This window comes from Penicillium brevicompactum (assembly GCF_028827555.1).
Source record: "Penicillium brevicompactum strain IBT 35665 chromosome Unknown utg000005l_segment0_segment0, whole genome shotgun sequence".
Classification (NCBI taxonomy): domain Eukaryota; kingdom Fungi; phylum Ascomycota; class Eurotiomycetes; order Eurotiales; family Aspergillaceae; genus Penicillium; species Penicillium brevicompactum.
Window position 1 is genome coordinate 1,137,551 of NW_026623208.1, and position 16,324 is coordinate 1,153,874.

At 50.1% G+C, this 16,324-nt stretch overlaps 7 protein-coding genes across 7 annotated transcripts; 3 read left to right on the plus strand and 4 right to left on the minus strand.

Moving 5' to 3' along the window:
* Positions 1-134: 134 nt before the first annotated feature.
* N7506_006250 (alpha/beta hydrolase) lies at positions 135-1,193 on the minus strand (the record flags this gene model as incomplete). The annotated part of the gene is made up of 1 exon (XM_056955543.1): positions 135-1,193. One exon carries the CDS (start codon positions 1,191-1,193, stop codon positions 135-137), a length of 1,059 nt encoding a protein of 352 aa, XP_056809877.1.
* An 868-nt stretch (positions 1,194-2,061) lies between these two features.
* Positions 2,062-5,357, minus strand: N7506_006251 (putative regulator of nonsense transcripts; the record flags this gene model as incomplete). The annotated part of the gene is made up of 2 exons (XM_056955544.1): positions 2,062-5,083; positions 5,134-5,357. 2 exons carry the CDS (start codon positions 5,355-5,357, stop codon positions 2,062-2,064), a joined length of 3,246 nt encoding a protein of 1,081 aa, XP_056809878.1.
* Positions 5,358-5,881: 524 nt separating this feature from the next.
* N7506_006252 (snoRNA-binding rRNA-processing protein IMP4) lies at positions 5,882-6,811 on the plus strand (the record flags this gene model as incomplete). The annotated part of the gene is made up of 2 exons (XM_056955545.1): positions 5,882-5,887; positions 5,936-6,811. The coding sequence occupies 2 exons, from the start codon at positions 5,882-5,884 to the stop codon at positions 6,809-6,811; spliced, it is 882 nt and encodes a 293-aa protein (XP_056809879.1).
* A 696-nt stretch (positions 6,812-7,507) lies between these two features.
* On the minus strand, positions 7,508-8,622 carry N7506_006253 (BRCT domain protein; the record flags this gene model as incomplete). Its single annotated transcript, XM_056955546.1, has 5 exons — positions 7,508-7,840; positions 7,897-8,000; positions 8,071-8,106; positions 8,180-8,395; positions 8,445-8,622. The coding sequence occupies 5 exons, from the start codon at positions 8,620-8,622 to the stop codon at positions 7,508-7,510; spliced, it is 867 nt and encodes a 288-aa protein (XP_056809880.1).
* An 876-nt stretch (positions 8,623-9,498) lies between these two features.
* On the plus strand, positions 9,499-10,981 carry N7506_006254 (transcription factor SPN1; the record flags this gene model as incomplete). The annotated part of the gene is made up of 4 exons (XM_056955547.1): positions 9,499-10,018; positions 10,067-10,149; positions 10,203-10,681; positions 10,732-10,981. 4 exons carry the CDS (start codon positions 9,499-9,501, stop codon positions 10,979-10,981), a joined length of 1,332 nt encoding a protein of 443 aa, XP_056809881.1.
* Positions 10,982-11,440: 459 nt separating this feature from the next.
* Positions 11,441-12,318, plus strand: N7506_006255 (HIG1 domain-containing protein; the record flags this gene model as incomplete). The annotated part of the gene is made up of 2 exons (XM_056955548.1): positions 11,441-11,481; positions 11,532-12,318. 2 exons carry the CDS (start codon positions 11,441-11,443, stop codon positions 12,316-12,318), a joined length of 828 nt encoding a protein of 275 aa, XP_056809882.1.
* Positions 12,319-13,224: 906 nt separating this feature from the next.
* N7506_006256 (DASH complex subunit ASK1) lies at positions 13,225-14,717 on the minus strand (the record flags this gene model as incomplete). Its single annotated transcript, XM_056955549.1, has 3 exons — positions 13,225-13,361; positions 13,423-14,398; positions 14,451-14,717. 3 exons carry the CDS (start codon positions 14,715-14,717, stop codon positions 13,225-13,227), a joined length of 1,380 nt encoding a protein of 459 aa, XP_056809883.1.
* Positions 14,718-16,324: the final 1,607 nt, after the last annotated feature.

The following is a 16,324-nucleotide window of genomic DNA, read 5'->3' on the forward strand; positions in this document are numbered from 1 at the left end:
TACTGAGAATTTCTTTTTGGGAATTTGGCCCACGTTTGAATGTGTATGAACAACCTTGGAGTGCAATCCAAGGTTGGAAATCAAATTATCTGTGTATAGTATCCTGATCCCCCAAAGTCAAGAAGTGAAGCCATTCAAAGCCTCGAGGCATCTCCATTGCCTTTTTTGGTCTGGCTCACAACCCATCGAATCCCTTCAGCGACAGCTTCGGGTCTTGTTAGGTGAATATTATGTCCACAGTCCGGCAAATAGAGATATTGCGTATTTGAGGACAGCCTCATTTGATACAAACTCAGCTCTTCTGTGAATGAATCCCACCGATCTAGCAATTTTCGGAACGATCTCTGCTGCGCCTCAGTGCCATTGCCGGCTTCAATACCTGCAGCGTATATTCGTTCATACTCCCTAGCACTATTGCAAGTGATAAGACTCAGCGGTTTATTGCCCATGGCCTGTCTGTCGATTTGCTTCTTTTCCCCAAGAGATCGACAGACCTCCTTCACGGCATCTTCATTGGCTTCAGCCTGAGCAGTTTCATCTCCACGAGCTATATCAATAGCCCTTTGTCGCCACTCATCTCGCGATAGTTTCGCGTCTACCCGCAACCCTGTCACCATAGCCATATTCAAATTGCCGAGGACCGCAGCAATATTTGGGTCTGGGACCTGGAAAAATTCAAGATGTCGCTCAGTTGCAGTATCACAAAATGCCATCCCAACGACTTCATCAGAATATAGATGATAGAATTCTCGGGCAATGAGGCCACCGTAGGAATGGGCAGCTATGATAAACGGGGGCGGCTGCTTTGTGACCTCTAGGAGTTTGTGCAGCTCTCTCGCGGACGTCACTGCGAGTGGACGACCAGGGCCACGCTCACTGTTACCGAGGCCCGAGCGATCGTATAGGAATATTCGCGCAAATTGGGCGACGATGGGTTCCACTGCTGTGTAGGATGAGGCGACATCGCCCGACCCTGGGATCACGACTACCAATGGCTCATTGGGTGCGCGCTGGGGGCCACTGATAGAGAAAGAAAGGCGATGTGTGCCGATGGATATCATTTTCAAATTGGTTGTCTGATGCTGCTCATCAAAGCTGCGATAGGTCATTTCCAAGGTTGCAACATGGTACTCCGCACGGAGTAATGTTGCGCAAGCCAGGGTACCCTCGACCGTGTGTTTCAGCTTCTGCATGATGGACCGACCACTCGAATTTCATTGGCTGCCCCAGGGCGCTTTTCACGTTCCCCAACCAAGCCTCATTTCCCTCTCCCATTCCAAGATTATCTCTCTTCTCTTTCAGCCACAGCATGCCGACTTCATCCATACGCTATCTTGGAATGCAATCTGCAGGGATGTGGTTGGTGTGTCTGGGGAACTAAAGATAGCAATTCAGACAGCGAGGATTGCTAATATTTTCGTAGCAACTACGGAGTAACTTCCAAGGTTGATTGAAGTGTCTAGACGCTCGCAGCCAAACAGCCAAGTACGGACTTCGAAATTGAAAAGAGACAAATGCATCTACGAGTGTCGTGTGAAAACGATAATTGGCATTGATTGTTTTAGCTAGATACTTGCAGGCCTGATTAACAGAGAAGCAAGCATTAAACATACTCGGCCAAGGGGGAAGGGTAAATTCACAGAGTCACCCGGTGATTGCCACAGGGGCGATCCGAGTTGACCATCAGAAATCAACAGGTGAGTTTCTCACTGACTTGGGCGAACCGAGAGATACTGAGCAGTCATCTCCCGTCGCCCGGGTCCCATGGCTGAAAGGCACGTTTTTGGAGGAAGCCACGATGACAATGGCGAGGAATCAGGCCAAGGAACTTTCCCTCGACTGACGAAAACGGTGCTATTTGGGCAGAGCAAAAGGCTTTGGAATGAGTATCCGAAAGACCTCAGTTCGCCAATCCATGGTTCTGGTCGGCAGTAGAAATGGGCGGGCAAACTCTAGTGGAAAGAACCCTGATAGTGTGCACGGAACTTGTCTTCCCGAACGATAAGCAGGCGTACCTATAGATAGGCTGCCTCGGGACTGATCAAACAACATAGCAGTCACTCAGTCATAGTTGCCGCCGACCTGGCTGGCGAAAGCAGTAGACACACTGCGAGCGTCGTCATCATCCTGAGGGACCTGACCCGGCACGCCGCGAGTCACACGGATGCTCGCAGAGCTACCTCCGAAAATGCTACCGTTATCGGGAACTCCGGCCCGGTAAGGCTCGCGCCCACCGGATTCCACGTAGCGCTTCAGGCGATCAGACTGGCTGAGACTCGGCTGCTTGTTCATATCGTTGATACTGAGGCCAGCAAGACTCACGCCACCCTGATCAACGCTTCGCCCGTCAGCGACACTGCTAGTGACATCAGACTCGGTAGCAGCGACGGACTCTCCAGCCACGCTTGGAGCTCCCTTGGCGCGGCCACCGTTGGCTCGGCGGTTGCCAGAAACAGCAGGCCAGGCCTCGCCAAAGTTTTGGAACATCGGAGGGTAGCCTGAGGGGAGGCCAACACCGCCAACAGCGGATCCATGAACCGAAGAAACGTCGTCAGGAATGTAACCAACCACAGAGCCAGAGTCATAGTTATCATTGCGGTGACCATTGCGACCGTTCACTGCACTGTTTTGGGAGTTTGATGTCTGACTGAAAGACATTTGGAAACGCTGAGGACCTCTGTAAGCCTGTTTGGGTCGGCTGAATTGGATCAGAGATTCTTGAAGGTTAGACAAAGGTCCTTCCACCAGACAGTGGCGTTCCTTGAAGTGCTGCAAGAGGCAGTTCCACAAAGGATGCTTCGACAACACCTTAGGGTTACCCAGAATGACAAGACCATATCGGGCACGAGTAAGAGCGACGTTGAGACGACGAGGATCACTCAGGAAACCAATACCTTGGTGGTCATTGGAACGAACACAAGAGAGAATGATGTAATCCTTCTCTCGGCCCTGGAAGGCATCAACTGAGGCGACTTCAATCTCCTTGTAGTGCTCTTTCTTGAAAGTACCGTTCGCTTGCATCGAGCTGACAATGTAGCTCCGTTGTCCTTCGTAAGGGGTGATGATACCAATATCCCTGGGCTGCACACCAGCCTTGAAGAAGCGTGTCACAATTTTCTCAACGTTGGTGGCTTCGGTGCGGTTGAGATAAGAGGTTCCAGAGGCGGAGATTTCTTCGTTGCCCAAGTTTGACCAGAACATCATGGGATCGTCAATGATGGGCCACGGGAAATCAACGTCACGGCGGACACGGTCGGCGATAGTGATACCATTCTGCAGCGAGCCCTCGTAGAACATGTTCGATGGGAACTCTGAAAGACACGGGTGCATACGGTACTGTACATTCAACCGAATGGGGGAGCACCCGAGGATAACAAGGCGCTCAAACAGAGACTGATTCAAACCAGCTTTGGCAGCCTTCTTGTTCATAATGACGGGACCCAGTTGCTGGTGATCACCGACCAGGACAACTTGCTTGCAACCCAAAACCAAGGGAATCATGCACTCGGGCTCGGCAGATTGTGTGGACTCGTCAATCAGAACGGTGCGGAACTTGCCCTTGGAAAGACGAGGATCACCGGCACCAACACAAGTGCAGCAAATGACGTCCGCATTGGTCAAGATTTCACGTTCAGCAGAGCGAGTGAGCTGCTTCAAACGTTTCTCGTCCTGGCTAGATAGCTCGCCAAGTTCAGCCTTTAGCTGATTGAGTTTGACCAACTCAATGTTGCTGTCATTCATACGAACCTGTTCGTGCAGCGAAAGGAATCCAACGGCGGACTCCACATCTTCACGGGATTTAGCAGTGACACGCACAGTCTTGAGTCCTGTAAGGTGGATGCGTTCACAGAGTTGATCGACAGCGACGTTGGAAGGAGCGCAAACAAGGACTTGGCCTCCGTTGATTTTGGCCAGGTGATAAATGATAGTTGCCGAAGTGACAGTCTTACCGGTTCCTGGGGGGCCTTGAATCAGACTAAGTGGGCGTTGAAGCACACTCTTGACCGCGTTGATTTGACTGCCGTTCAGATCGGGCAGACCTGGAACACTGAACTTTTTGGGTATCTGGGTCTTCATAGGAGCCGCTGCAACCTCATGACCAAGAAGACGATGGAAAATATAACCCGAGACGCTGAGCTCGTCAACAGCAAAAGTCTTCATGGCACACTGCATGCGGTCGAAAGACGTGGATTTCCAAACGTAATCCGCCATAAAATTGTGTGTGCATTCGGTGGGCACTGATTTGTGGTCTCCCTTGGCGCGCAATTCGATCGTGACTTCGTCGGATTGATTGTTGGGGATCTTGATCACATATCCCACACCTTCCCACTTAGGGCGCAATTCACCGTTGTACTTGAGACGCATCTCGTCACCCACAGCCAACTTGACATCTCCCAATTCAAGCTTGGGGAGAACAAAGCTTGCAAGATGCTTATTGTTGAGACCTAGATCCCAACGGACAATCAAGCCGTCTTGCGATTGAGATTCCTTCAATTTACGGTCATAGTCGGCTTCGATTTTGACCAGCGGTCCGAAAATATTCTGGTACTGGAAAGCATCATCATAACGCAGAAGGACTGGCGCGGGCTCGTCGTCAACAGCCGTGGCTTTTTCCAGATCCTCCAAAGTCGCTTGGGAGTTCTCTTTCCACATTTCCTCGAGCTTCGCAATCAACTGAGGGCTAAGGTGGCGTGCGCGGAGCTGTTCCTGATCGGTTGGTGCCCCAACGAGCCAGGGTAGAAAAGAACGGTCCTCAATAAGGGGCTGCCAGCGTGAAGTGTCCCAGTTCATGTCCTTGGAAGATGGCATCGAAGCGCATGGTTGACGGCAAAGTAGTACAACCACGGTATCGGACTTTGCGGGAATGAAGCCGAGCAAAAAGACGTTCTTTGTACCACAGTTGTAGCATTCCAGGATAGTATCACCCAGAGAAGAGCCAGGGTGCAACTGAACCTCTTTATGACGAGCCCTAACAAGATGATTGACGATATGTGAGGAGGAGGTATTGCCACGTGCACTGCAGAACCACTTATTACAAGAAAGACATTTGACCACACTGCTCGGGTTATGGATGCCGCAGTATCTGGGAAATGTTAGCATGATATATCCTGATATTGAGCTACTGATACTTACGCGCATGCATGAGCAGGAAGCTCTATCTCTTCCTCGCCATGTCCTTCATGTTTTTGCTGCCCATTAGTGGGTGCGCCAACTGTACTCTCAATGTCGTCGTCTTCAAAGGTCTCAGACCCATCATCCTCGTCGTCGTGACGGCGGGGGCGAGCGCGACCAATCGCATTGGAATCTATATCATCAAGTTCGGCACCCGCCGAAGGGTATTCCGGTTGATGGCTCATAATGCGACAGAGAATTCAAGGTAAAGAGGGATGACGTTGACGGATCGAGAGGTGAGAGAGCGAATACGAGAAGCGAACCCGAGAAGCGAAAGGGAGGCGCCAAAGTAGAGAAAATCGAAAGGAGCCGGAGGTTGCAGAGCACCAAAAGAGTGTAGAGGACAATCCGGTCGTCCAGCGGTTTATTGGAAGTTGGAAATCTCCAGGATGTGCCTGAGGGGCAGAGGATTGATCGAGATCTATAGAAGATATCAGCAAAAGTTGTTCTTTATTAGCAACTAAAAACCATACATCCAGTCCAACTCTTTGTCTCAGAGGACCGACAAAAGAGAGTTGATGAGTTTGTCTCGTAGGATATGAGCAAACGAGGCTCTCCGCAAATGCCCAGATTCTTTATCGGTGCGATCCCACTACGGCCGGCTGGAAACCCCAAGAACGCAGCCCCGGAGTTAACAGAAAAAAAAGTTGCCCGCTGATCTTTTATCAAAAACCTCTTGGTCAAGTCTATCCTCAATAATACCTGCAAAATGCTGGTCAGTGATCAAATCAGATCCAAATGAAAATTTGCTCACTTTTTCTAGCGTCGCCAAACCCGCGAGCGTCGCGACTATCTCTACAGAAGAGCTCTCTTGCTCAGAGATGCCTCAATCGCCGAAAAACGCGCGCAACTCAAGGCTTCCCTGGCCTCTGGAAAGCCCCTCGACCCTACCATTGCAAACGACAAAGCGCTTCGAGAGGACTTCAAATATGACGAATCAAAGGACAAGGAGGACTCTGAAATGGACATCGACGATGAATATGTCCTGACCTCCGGCATTATCGACCCTCGACCTCTGGTCACCACATCTCGCTCCCCTTCTGCTCGTCTTGGTGCATTCGCAAAGGAAGTTCGTCTGCTTCTCCCCACTTCAATTCGCCTCAACCGTGGAACTCTCGTCCTGGGAGATCTCGTCTCCAGCGCATCTTCCGCGGCTCTTACCGACATGATCCTCCTCCACGAACATCGTGGAACTCCCACCGCAATGACCATCTCTCACCTCCCTCACGGTCCGACTGCTAGCTTCTCCCTCCACAACGTTGTCCTTCGCCAAGATATTCCAAATGCTGCTCGTGGCACTGTCTCCGAGAGCTACCCCCACCTAATTTTCGAGGGCTTCAAGACCAAGCTCGGTGCTCGAATCGTTCAGATTCTGAAGCACCTGTTCCCTCCTCGCGAGACTGGCAAGGTCGGTAATCGTGTTGTGAGCTTTGTGTGCAAAGATGACAACATTGAGGTGCGGCACCACGTTTTCGTCAAGACTGGTTACCGCGATGTGGAATTGGCCGAGGTTGGCCCGCGCATGACCATGCGGCCCTTCGAGATTCGGGGAGGTACATTGGAGAAGGGATCGAGTGGCGATGTTGAGTGGGCTCTCACACAATACACGAGGACGAGCAAAAAGAAGGACTACTTGTGATCTTTCAAAAAATTCGCATGACATTTGCGGTGGCGTGGAAGGTCGAAAAAAAGAAAACCTCTTGTCCACATGTTCAGTCGATTGGCGTATCAGGTGTTTGAGGGCAATTGGAAGGGTTTCTATCTCATGTTAGTATTTTTGTCATTTATACCCTGTTCAATCTATGTACATTACATATTTTGGCCCTGAAAAAGAATATCACTACAATTTTTAGATCCATCTCTCATGCTGCTCTTCAAGTCTTAATCCCCAGACGCACCTGGGTATTCTATATCCACATTTGGACCGCAGAATCTAAATATCAACATGATAAATAGTCATTTCAGTTGGGGTCGTTGCCCATACATGGGGCCGCGACACACTTTTGAACCGCCTCCATGGCTGAGTATTGCCACCCAGAGCTGCGGTTCAACATTGGAACCTTGAAACGTCTACTTTGTTTACTCGATGTGATAGCAATGAATGCTAGACCAAGAGTCATCCGAATCATGACACGGAGAAGGAAAAACCCGTGAGGGGGAAAAGCACTATGGACATGAAAATATAGCCTAAAATAAAAAATAAACGTCGTGATGCTTTTGACCGAGGATCCATCTGACCCACTGCCACCTGTTCAGCTCATTCTCTCTCGAAAGCTTCAACCTTTGCTCGCCCCCGACTCCCATACCCATTTTTGGAACCATGTCCTTCACGATCCTATTCCGTTTGATCAACGGCCGTCTCAGAATTATCCTGAGGGGCGGCTCTGATAAATTCGGAAAGAATGCTCATGTTCCTTTCGACGTAAAACCAACCTTCGTGCAGCGGTAGAGATTCTCCGTCAGTTCCCACCTTTGGTGGTGGCGCTGTGTCATTTCCCATATCCTTCCATTCCTTACCCGTTTGTTCCCTAAAGAAAGCTTCGAATCGTGCCACAGCGGAGTCAAGGGTCGCTTTTGCGGACGTCAGGATCTCCACCTTTGAGGTTCCAGTTTTGCTGAACTTGGTGTACGTTGAGTAGGAACGGGGTTCTGCAATAGTCTCAAAGACCTTTCATCCAAGTCAATCATCTTCGACATAATATTGTCCAGTCACAAGTCACTCACAGCCAATTGGTACTTCTCTCGAGACGTTGATGGTGGTTTTGAGGAGCGGAACATGGTGACTCTATAGGCCACGCCTTTTTTGTCGTGATATGTTCGACGTACCGCTACAGCATTAGACAATGTTCAGTCACGGCTCCCAAAAAGAATGTGTAACGCGCAATTCGCAATGCTTACGTTTTTTCTTTCCCTTGGGTTCCACGAAAGGATCAGCTGCAGATAGCGTGTTAGCTTGTTCCAAACCTATTTCTGAAGTTGAATTGAAAAATAGCAACATAAGTCATACCTGTTTTCCGGGGCTTGCAGTCCTTTTTGCCTTGGCACTTGGTGACCTTGTCCGGGACAACTTTCTTTGCTGCCTTTGGAGGTTTGTCAGCCTCCACAAGGGTTTGAACCAGGTATGATTCTTCTTTCTTGGGTCTTTTGGTGGGTGATAGCAAAGAGTCTTCCAGCCAGTCGTATGAGACAATCTTGGCTGTTTTCAACTCCTGAGCCCTTTTGACTGTAGCCAATTAGCTTCTGCGGTCAACACATCTTCAAATGGATCATACTCAACGGGCCGTTCTCCTTGTAAGCTTGCTTGGTGGCAATAAGATGGGTCACGCACGCATCGATACCCCGAGAGAATTGACCACCATTGGCTTTGATCCACTGGGGAATCTTCTCTGCTATGCCGTCTGCGAATCTTCCCACCATGGCGCAGTGCACTTTCTGAAAGGTACGCCCCATTTTGAGAGGTTGTTGACTTGGATCTCAGTTAGAATGAGTGAGTTGTGGTGTGAAGATATCAAGCCAGAATCATTGAGTTCAAGCCTTCCCTGAGGGGTATGTCATGGTGCTCAGGCAACGGAGTCATATATAGAAGGCTTCAAATGGTGGTCACTGGCTGCTGCGGTTCCTTTTGATGGGAGGACTCAATGGTAAAGCAAAGTCAATTGACGATGGAGATGGAGGAGAGAGTGAAAGATAAAAAATGAAAGAGAGAGAGAGAGAGAGAGAGGTTGATTCTCTAAAGCTGTGGGCCTTGTTTACTTTTCATTGAGCATAGCTCTTGGGCTTCAGCTGCTGTCTTGAAGGGAAGGACTCGATGACCTGTAAGGATAGGAAGATGTAAGATGGAATGGAGAATCGGGGATCATCCGAAAGTATGCAGATATAGTTCTCTGGGTAACAGCCATAAAGGTCATTTTTCTTGGATAAACATCCATTGATGTCTCATTGTGTAAACTGTAGAAGCCGCTTGCTGTATATCAATCACTGGAGTATACATCCCAATTGGGACGAAAAGTGGAGAAAGGAATCGCGGGCGCACGGACCACTCTCCTTCTCTCACTTGAGGTTTTGCCTTCATTTCGCTCTACCTGTTCGACGAAAGCGAATCCATCCCGCAACCTGACAAACTCGCGTCTTGTCTCCACTGTTGAGTGCAGCTTCAACCCCAGACCGGAATAATTGTTCTGTTGTGACCTGCGCCAATCGACCTAGAGGCGCCGGAATCCAGATAACCCACCGTGATTTGGTCGCGGCACATCTCAACTGGGCGCCGCACTTTTCTTTTGATCTCTCCTTAATATTACACTTTCCGTCATCAAAGACTGGATCACGATGTCCGCCTCCCCCGACCAGAAGATGGGTTCGCCCGCCGCATCCCCCGAGCGCAATGCCCACGAGAACGTTGAAACCGCCGCCGCAACTGATGACGCTGTGGCCGAGGATCTCGCCGAACCTACCGCCGAGACCGATGAGAACGCAGAAAACGCAGAGGAAGAACAAGCTGGTGGAAAGGACGAAGACGACGACGAAGACAAAATTTCAGATGACGAATCGATTCTGTCCGAAGTCGACGAGGCGGAGTTCGAGAATTTTGACCCCGAGAACGTTGACTTGGAGGACCGGCCGCAACTCGCCATCGATGAAGACAACTTGAAGCTCATCGGTCGCCACAAGCGCAAGCGCACCGAAGATGGCGAGAGTCGCCCCCGCCGCAAGGAGGGTCGTCGTGAGAAGAAGAGCCGCCGAGCTACTGATGATGGCGATGAGGCAGGACCTTCGCGCAGCAGAAAGGAGAAGAAGCCACGCGAGGACAAGCCCGATACAGACGAGGAAACTTTGGATCCGGAAACACGTATGTTTTGCCCTAGCGGCCGTCACATCGGATACTGACCATTGATAGGACGCCGCCGAGCGCTTGACCGTGCTATGGACGAGGCAATGAAGAAGCCGGCGAAGAGACGTTTCCGCAAACAGGATGGCATTGTGAGTTTACATGATGGTTTGCAGTCATACACCCACTCTAATCACACCTATAGGATCTGGAATCCATGGCAGACGCCGAAATTGAAGACATGCGTAAGCGTATGACCCATGCAGCACAAATGGACGCAATCAACCGCCAGGAAGGGAAGCCTGCGATGCACAAGTTGAAGCTTCTGCCCGAAGTCATCAAACTACTCAACCGCAACCAGTATACCAATGCTTTGGTTGACCCCGAGATCAACTTATTGGAGGCCGTCAGGTTCTTCCTTGAGCCCCTTGACGACGGAGCGATGCCTGCCTACAATATCCAGCGTGACCTCCTGACTGCTATCACTAAGCTCCCAATCAACAAGGATGCTTTGATTGCCAGTGGTATTGGCAAAGTCATCGTCTTCTACACCAAGAGCAAGCGCACCGAGCGTCGTATCAAAGACATGGCTGAGAAGTTACTGGCAGAATGGACACGACCCATTCTCCAGCGCAGTGATGATTACTCCAAGCGTGTCTACCAGCAGGCAGATTACGATCCTACGTATGTTGAACTTGAATTTCTGCAAGTGTTTACCACTAACAACCCTATAGAAAGGCTGTCAGACGTGCCGGTCCCACCGACAAAGAGATCCAAGAGGAAGCTGCCGCTCGTGCGATGTTACCTCCTCGCCTTATGAACCGCGCTCGTGTCGACCGTACCAACGTGAGCTACTCTGTGGTCCCGGTCCAGACAGCTGTGCGCGAGAGTCAGTTTGCCCGTCCTCTTGGTGCCAGCGGCGAGGATCGATTCCGCAAGATGCAAGCCCGACAGGCCGCTGCACGCAAAGCATCTCGCCGGTAGATTCGGCATCTTCATTTGTAATTTTCCATCCCTCCAAATCTGGTGGTGGCTACTTCCATGTTGTATTTGAAACAGATTTTTTTTTCCTTGCGGCGTTTGGGTGTTCGGGATCAATCGGGAAGTGATATCAGGGATTTGAGACTCGCCCGTGTACCTTCACCCTAGTGAATAAGCATAGCCAAATTCTTTTTTTAAAAAAGACCAATTAAAGCATGATATTAAAATTGATAGTAATAAGTAAGCCACCAGAGCCATGGTCGGGCGTAGATTTATAACTCGTGCAGATTTACAGACTTGGGGCGTCGTTCCATGCCGGCCTGAGTCCCCGAGATATGACCGACGGAAGTAACGGCGAAAGCAGATCCCGTCAGACGTCATGCTATGCCCGGCCTTTGCTTTTCTGCTTTTTATACCCCGTCTCACCTCATTCCATCTCCTCAATTACACATCACATACAAAATGAAGCTTTTAACCAAAGAAGAAGAGGCCGCTCACTACACGTACGAATATCCCCAACCCCTCCCATCAGCCCACACTAACAATTGCACAGCGAAGTCGTCAAAGGTGGCACCGTCGGTGGTGTAGCCGGTCTCGCGGTCGGTGTCGCAGGTGTCCTACTTGCCTCTCGCCGATTCCACACAATCCGTACCCTCACAACCCCCATGAAGGCATTCCTGGTGACCTCGACCGGTACATTCGGTGGTATCATCGCCGCCGACCACGCCTCACGCAGCTTCGAACTCGAACACAACGCCGTTGGCAAATGGTACGAGAATCGCGAGGAGCGCATCCGCGCTGAACAGAATGCGGGTCTCTCCCTCTCCGACCGCATCACTGCCTTCGCCCGCCGCGAAAAGTACAAGATCGTCAGCGCCACCTGGATCGCCTCCATGGTCGGTTCGTTCGTCCTTGTCGGTCGCAACCCCTACCTCAGTGGCCAGCAGAAGCTTGTCCAGGCCCGTGTCTACGCCCAGGGTCTTACTCTCGGTGTGCTGTGTGCTTCTGCCGCTTTCGAGATCTCGGACCAACGCCGTGGTCGCGGCTTGCTTGATTCCAAGAAGGCAGCTTCTAAGGCAGAGGATGCGGCTGAGCCTGCGCCTGTACACAAGGATCGCGAATCCGAGGGTGACCTCTGGAAGGACATGGTTGCTGCTGAGGAACAACGCTTGAACAAGAAGCACCAGTCTCTCTACGAGCACCACGCGCAACAGCAGCAGGCTGCTGAGGCCGAGAAGAGCGAGGATGACAAGACCGAAGAGTCCGAGTCCGAGGATGACAAGAAGGACTCGAAGTCTGAGAAGAAGGATGCCAAGTCTGATAACAAGAAGAAGGCTTGATCGAGACAGTTGCTGTGCTAATCACCGGGCATTCACTACACTTTTCGCCATCCCCACACGCATCCGATGCCTCACTCTCCTAGATCCCATGTCAGGACTTGGACACACTTGAATATGATTCAGAGGCCCAAGGGTGACAATTTCCTTCTTACTGCAGCTCACTCACTGCCCGTATATATTTGCTTTGGCGATTCTTTCATGTGCTCTAATGGCAATCTTGTTCAAAAGTGTCTACATGTACGATAATACCTGATTTCATTACCTTGATCATTTCCTCTCTAATGACATTTCTTCCTTGATATTCGCGAAATGTTGTTGGCAGTTGTCTACTGCAAGTAATGACATCATCATGACCCGCATAAGACGCCGGTTTAAGCTGCCCAGGTGTATCCTAGCGATAACCAGTTGGCTCCCGTGCTGGAAAAAGTATCGTACATAAAATATACATATTCACGGATTAAAAGCTCCTCCAATTGGTGGATTTGAAATTCTCACCAACGACTGCAGGGCGGGAAAGTGGTGTTATAGATCTGGTTAACAGGTCCAGGATCAGCGAGGTACCAAGGATCGGAAGCCGGGTAGTCGGCTCATCGAGCCGCCTCCGAGTTCTAAACCTGACGTGAGAAAAACACACCTGTGGGATTTACGGGTAAAACAGGACTTTCCCTGCGACAGATTGATGACTATCTGCCAAGGCGACTAATAGATGTCTACATCGGAAATACAACTTCCGTACTCGATCTGTGGAGATGTAATATGTACTGCGTTCCAGGTGTTTGAAACTAGAATAGTGTAATTGTCACGACAGGCCCCACGTCCACGACATGAATTGTTTGTTGTTCAAATTATGATCACAGTAATCAACAACAGAGCCAAAAGCATAGTGCGAGCCATCACAGGTACCAATCAGAAGGTTTCGTCCTCCAGATTCTCCATTCGGCGAATGACACTCGGGCTTTGATCATCACCGAAGTCATCCGTCACATCTCCAGCCCCAGCAGTGGCCAGCAAATCCGTCACAATGCGCTTAGAAGCTTCCCTCGCTGGAAAAACAAAGTCAGCTCTCAAATCCATTAACACCGTAGAACGACGAAATAAACTTACCAGGCGTTCGCATGAGCCTACTCTGTGGAATATGGAATTGCATGGTTTTAGGCGGACTGGGCCCGAGATCCTCATCGTCGTAATCCAGATCCTCATCACTATCCCACATAGCCGACTTGCCAGCTGACTTTTTAGCAGGAGTGAGAACACTCATGCCGGGACGAGGGGGTTCGCGCATGCGATTGCTACTGGTTCGACGCTTGCGATTCGTGCCTGGTGTATTGACGCCCTTGATAGGCGACGAAAAGATCTCCGAGTGAAGCTGAGGGGCCTCGGGCTCCGGACTGGAAATAGGAGAGTCGTCATAGCCGTATTTGGAAGCGGGCTCGGCCTGCTTCGGGGTGATATTGAACTTGGATCGAGTATCGGTGCCTCCGCCGACATTGCGGAAGCCCTTTCCTAGAGGCGTGGCTTGGACTCGGTATGTCCTGTCGAGCATTTGGTGGAGTACTGGGTCGGATGTCTTTTGGTACCGGTTGTCTTGGGTAGGTGGTTGGGATGCGGGCGGGAGGAATGGCGAAGACATCGGGGTTGAGGCGGAGACGCCGCGAGGGAAGAAGGGCTCGCGGCCGGGTGTTGATGGAAGGGTAGATGAATCAGGGAGGTCGAATGGTGCTTCGGACTCGTTGACCTGCTTTCTTAGATTCTCATATGAGGAGGAATAGTCCATTGAGGAAGTAGTTAGGTCGTCGTCAGCCTGGTGGGCGTGGCCTGGAGCACGCGGGGTGCTGTGCGATGAGATCGCAAGATCTGTCAGGTCCAAATCATCTCCTTGATCACGGCGTGGGGTTTCATGGCGCTGGGAAGAGGGTGTATCGTGTGTCAAGGTCTCGTCAAGGCTGGTGCTTTGCGTGATGTCGGTGGATAACTCCTCTTCCGTGGCTGTCGGCTCTTGCACTGTTTCTTCGTCATTGTTGCGTTCCTCGTAGCCTGATAAAGATACATTGGCGCTGGCTTCGAAGAATTGCTTCCAGAACTGCAAATATATCAGCAATTGCTCGTTTGGGTTTTGAGTAGATAATGCCCACCTTGGAGCCTTCCCAAACATCTCTGGAATGCTCGGTGTACTGCTCAACCAGCGGCAGAATACTCGTTGTCACTATCCGGTGGGCCTGACTGAAGTTTTGGTCGATTTCTAGATCAAAGAATGATAAGCTGGCTGCCAGGCTGTTTTGTTTACTCTTTTTCTTGGTGGGGGTTTTACCTTGAAGTGTCAGGGTGATGGATTGCTCTAGTTTCTCCAGCTCCTCTGTGAGGGACAGTGGCCGTTGGACCTGTGAGATTGGGCGAGACATGTTCCTCTTGGACTTCACTATCTAGTAGTATGGCCAAGAGACAGAAGCTATCAGTCACGTCTATCCGACGCGCGGGGACCGTCCAAAGGCGGTGTGCAATTAAGTTGATGGCGGTTAAATTTCTGCTGGTTGTGACCGCCCTGATGGTTGTCCCTTCCAGCTTGGCTCCTTCCTGTTTCTGTGGGTCCGCCAGTGCGCGCAATTTCATATAAAATCATTAATTTTGCTCTCTATCTATCCCAAATTACCATTATCGTGCCAATAACTCCCTTCATTTGGAAACGGGTGTAATTTTACACCTGGCATTGGGATACTTTCTATATTTGCCAAATCAGTGGGGGAATAACCTCGCTGTTCATTCTCCTTTCAATCTTCCCAGCGTCTTTTTGCTTCTTCATCTCTAGGCTTGCTTGCTGTCATTGATCGAGTTGATTTTGACGTATCCATCAGAAGGATATCGCGGAGTGTTTGCCGGTTATTGACGCTGTGCTTCGGTAAGATGTTCAATGGCGCGCTTCAATAATTTCCTCAATTCACGCGCCGTTGCAAGATCTTCTCTCACCGTACGATGGTGCTCCATCATCCGTGATAGATTGCACTTGCATTCAGCACCTTCGTCATCAGCAGGATCTACCAATTTTTCCAAAGAATTGGCAATTTTTGATAGTTTTTGCGAAACTGTTTCTCGGTTTTGGGAGGGGTGCTTTCCACACTTGATGACCCTAAATTGAACGGTTCTGGTGTACTTTGTCTTCCCAGAGATTTATTAGTCGGAACTGAGCCTTCCCGTTGTTTGAAATCAACATCTGGTTGGCGGGTAACTGGATTTGGTCTGAGGTGCTTTGGAAGCCTTTTCGTGAAACGATATGCCCACATTTTGCTGACAGTTTTGGGAGATCCGCTTCGAGCAAGCACGTCATCTGCGTGGTCTGCTAGAATAGCAGGGGAAATTGGGCAGTGGTCCTCGCCTTCACCGAAGAGTCCGCCAAGAAATTTGTCAAGCAGTACGAGGATCAAGCAGCCGAGATAGTGTCAAGGCGTCGAGAAGGAACCAAGAGATTCTCTTCCGACGCATACACCGGGCGCTACATCAATGGCTTGAAAAACTTCTTTATAGAAACTCAACTCGGCCCCAACAACAACACACTTGAAATGCCTTCCCAGGGCAAATGGACCCAACAGTTCGAGCTGAGACATTTGCAAAATGATATCTTCGAACGGTCTTTATCATTGGATGATGAAGCAAAACGAGGAGGGTTCCATGTCTCGAGTGTTAACTACTTTCTGGTTGAGTTTCATGCAACTCAGAGCAGAGTAAATCATCTCGTTTGGCTAGGAAGACAACCGAGGAAGATTGAGTGATTTCAAGATACAAAAGAGGCGCTCGGAAACATCACTTGCTCTCACTTGCTCTCACTTGCTTTCACTTGCTTTCACTTTGGAAGTACTTGAAAGCTGAGCCATATCAGAAAGGATATCGGGAGATCTCACCGAGTACGACGGGGGAAGAACCCTTCTAGGTTCGCGAAAGAGTCAATCCACCATGACCGATGATTTCAATGATTCTGATCAGAGTAAATCAGCGGTGAGCAAAGATCAAATGAAGT